Genomic DNA, 3305 nt, shown 5'->3' on the forward strand with positions numbered 1-3305 from the left:
GCAAGCATAAACATATGCACAATTGAAATGGTATGTTTTGCAGGCTGCAACTTCATTTATGTTGCAATTATTTTGATTTGCATTTGCATCTCATATTTCAGGGTTTCATGTCGGTAACAAATTTGTCAACATTTGCACTTATACGGTATCCACTCATGCTAGGTAAATGAGCTACAAGCATGCATTTATGGGAGGAAAAGGGTAGGCCGCGTTTGTTTTCTTCGTCAATGATCGAAGAAGTAGGCTGGTTCTCAATTGGCGTTCTTCCACTCACCTGCTTCCATAATTTATCGAGCTGACTGAGTTCATATTTACTGCTGATGGATAACACTTTACTTATATTCGGCGTGCCAGGTTGAACAAGGATGGAAGGCATTGAAAGATACAAGGCACTTATTGAACGCCAGTGTAGACCGTCTGAAATAACTCATCCGACTTCTGTATAGCCTAAATGATTTAAGTCGCCCTCTTTTCATATTCCGGCTAAGTGTGTCTCATGTTTGTAAGGGTTGTCAAAACGGTTCCATCCATTTTTTGCGACATTCATTTCATCTTCAAAGCCTCGCTAAGTTATCTAATTGAAAACACTCGACAAAAACATCGAACCTGTATGACTGCTCTTCAAAGCTGTCTGGGTGATTTTCTGACCTTCTGATTGACCGCGATTATCGCAGAAACATTTTTCAGGATTCGCACCGTCGGCGTCCCCAGTTCGGTGCGCCCGTCCTATCGAATCCATCTGACCAGGATCGGACCCTGCCACTCGCTTCTCGCCGCCCTCCGCTCACTATGACCAAACACGACCCATCACGGGGGCACATTTATTCTCACAAACAATGCTCACTATTCAGCCATGTAACGTAAACGGTATAGTTAGTGGGCTCGCGCTGCGGCGCTTCCAGCGACGTCCAGCACCCCTCTCACGGGGTTCTCTGAACACCCGGGCGAGAGAGCCAGCTTCGCCTGACATGGGCCAGCCTCGCGGACAGCTTATAGTTCATTAGTTAACACGTTCAGACACCGGCACTATTATTTACACGTCTGTACAGGTAAGTACCAGCACGGGGCCATCTCAGGTGGGCCCAGGTGACGGAACCGGTCCTCCGCCGGCCCACGGGGCTGTAATTTGGCCGATACTCCGCGGCCCGACACAATGACTAGAGCTTAAACGGGTTAGCGCCGACCGGTTAATCATAATCGCCCACTCGTTGTGGGTCTTAAATACCAATTACCCCGGCGGCACCAGACGGAGCGGAATACTGATGTCAGGTATGATGCGCCGCAGCGGACGAGCGGTATACCACAGATACTGAAGAACAAGACAACATCATCGCTCGGTACACGCTACATTGCACAATGCGCGATGCGTCGCGCGCGATCCTGCCGCTCTGCGTACCGCTCGGTACCCATAGGAGCGGTAAGCGGTCCCGGCGGGCGACATCCCGACACGATGTGCGACGGCTGCAGGACACAGCGGCGGAACAATGCGACTGAACAGCGCGACCGGACATTGCAACCGAACAGCGGGACAGGCGGCACGGGCGGGCTGCGGCGCGGCCGGGCGCCGATGGAATCACGCACCGGTCGGCCTGCAACAGTCGGCATTGTCGGGCGGCAGATAACCGCGACCCGCCACCGATGTCGGCTGTCAGCTCTGGCAGCTGCTGCGCTACAGGAGCGCACGGCAGCACCTGAGCGGAGTGATCGCGCCCACGCAGATCAACCGTCAACGACCGGCTTCTAGTGTCTCCGGGTGACGAGCCTGGCCACTTCGCCGGTCTCCCAAAGCCGTGTGTCGCGCTGCCGTCCGCACCTACCCGCCTCGCTGCTGTCTACCAGTTTGTCCCTCCGCCCATCCCGCCGTCTAGAATATCACCGAGACTGGCCTGCGGAGGTGGTCGACGTTGGCCGGGTAGCCGGGGTACAGCTGGGAGGGCAGCGCGCCGCCCGCCAGGCCACCGGCCACTGTCGTCGTCACCGGCGTCGACGGTGGAGCGGCACTCGTCGACAAAAGACCCACCGTCGACGCCGGCATGGTGGGCTTGCCGTACAGCTGACTGTAGAAGCTGGAGAAGCTCGGCGGCTGGGAGTCGGCCGCGCTCGGTTTGTAGGTCTCCGGGAAGCCGCGGGGCGCTGCCGAGTAGGTGGCCACCTCAGTCGGCGAGGCCGAGGACACCTTGGCCTGCATGGCGCTGTACGCCGACATCTGCTCCGAGGCGAGCTTGGACATCTGAGACGAGTAGGCGGCCGACATGGTCTCACCGAGCTTACCCATCTGGTTGGAGTCGAAGCCGGCCAGGCCCTGGAAGGAGTTGTAGAACGGATGTGCTGGCACCGAGGAGGGGAACAGGCCGCGCGACTTGTCGGCCATGTCGAAGGGGCTGACCCCCGGCGGAGCGGAGATGAACGTCTGGTGCAGCGGGTTAAGCGGATCGATCGGGTTGCCGTGGAAGTACGGCAGCGGGAAGCCGTAGCCGTTCTTCTGCAGAGTTTTGGGTTTGCGGCGCGGTCGGTACTTGTAGTCCGGGTGGTCGACCATGTGCTGCGCGCGCAGACGCTTCGCCTCGTCAATGAACGGCCGCTTCTCGGTTTCAGTCAGCAGCTTCCATTCAGATCCGAGACGCTTCGAGATCTCAGAGTTGTGCATCTTGGGGTTATCCTGCGCGATCTTGCGTCGCTGCATGCGCGACCAGACCATGAACGCGTTCATGGGACGCTTGATGTGCTCTTCATTCTTCTTCGACATGATCCTTTCAGCGAGTCCTCACCTGGGTCACACGGCTCCACAGGCGTCACGTCCCTGTCACGGCGGTGCTCGGCACGGCAGTCACTGGCGTCAGACACGGAGCGAACGGCCGACCGCACCCCTCACGCCGCCACAGTTCGAATGACGCTGCCGACTGGCGGTGGCGGCCGGCGGCCGGCCGGCGCGGACCGGGGGCGGGGCCTGGCGGCGTCTCCGCCAATCAGCGCGCCGCTCGGCGCCGTCAGCACGCCCCACCGAATCATTGGCTGTCATTGTTTCAAGGTGATTAACTCCGGAGCTGACCTCGGCATTGTGCTGCTGTCGGAGCGATGCCGAGCGGAGATAAGGCGAGGAAAATGGCAGCGGTGGCCGGCCGGCCAGTCGGGCTCGACACTCTGCCGCCGCCCACCGCCGGCAGACAGGTGACACACAAACAGTGACGGTAATGAGACGCGGGGCCTTTGTCACGGTCGGACCGGTGGCTGCGGCTGATTTGACGATTTTTGTGCGAGAAATCATTATGTGTGAGAGTGGCTAGCACAGTCGTCAGTGTCCCAAA

At 58.4% G+C, this 3305-nt stretch overlaps 1 protein-coding gene across 1 annotated transcript; it reads right to left on the reverse strand.

Moving 5' to 3' along the window:
* Positions 1 to 807: 807 nt before the first annotated feature.
* On the reverse strand, positions 808 to 2896 carry LOC122391071 (transcription factor sox-3-like). The gene has a single exon (XM_043384635.1). It carries the CDS (start codon positions 2744 to 2746, stop codon positions 1865 to 1867), a length of 882 nt encoding a protein of 293 aa, XP_043240570.1. The 5' UTR covers positions 2747 to 2896; the 3' UTR covers positions 808 to 1864.
* Between the last annotated feature and the right edge of the window lie 409 nt (positions 2897 to 3305).

The sequence above is a fragment of the Amphibalanus amphitrite genome, unplaced genomic scaffold, assembly GCF_019059575.1.
Source record: "Amphibalanus amphitrite isolate SeventyFive unplaced genomic scaffold, NRLGWU_Aamphi_draft 000420F_arrow, whole genome shotgun sequence".
NCBI lineage: Eukaryota > Metazoa > Arthropoda > Thecostraca > Balanomorpha > Balanidae > Amphibalanus > Amphibalanus amphitrite.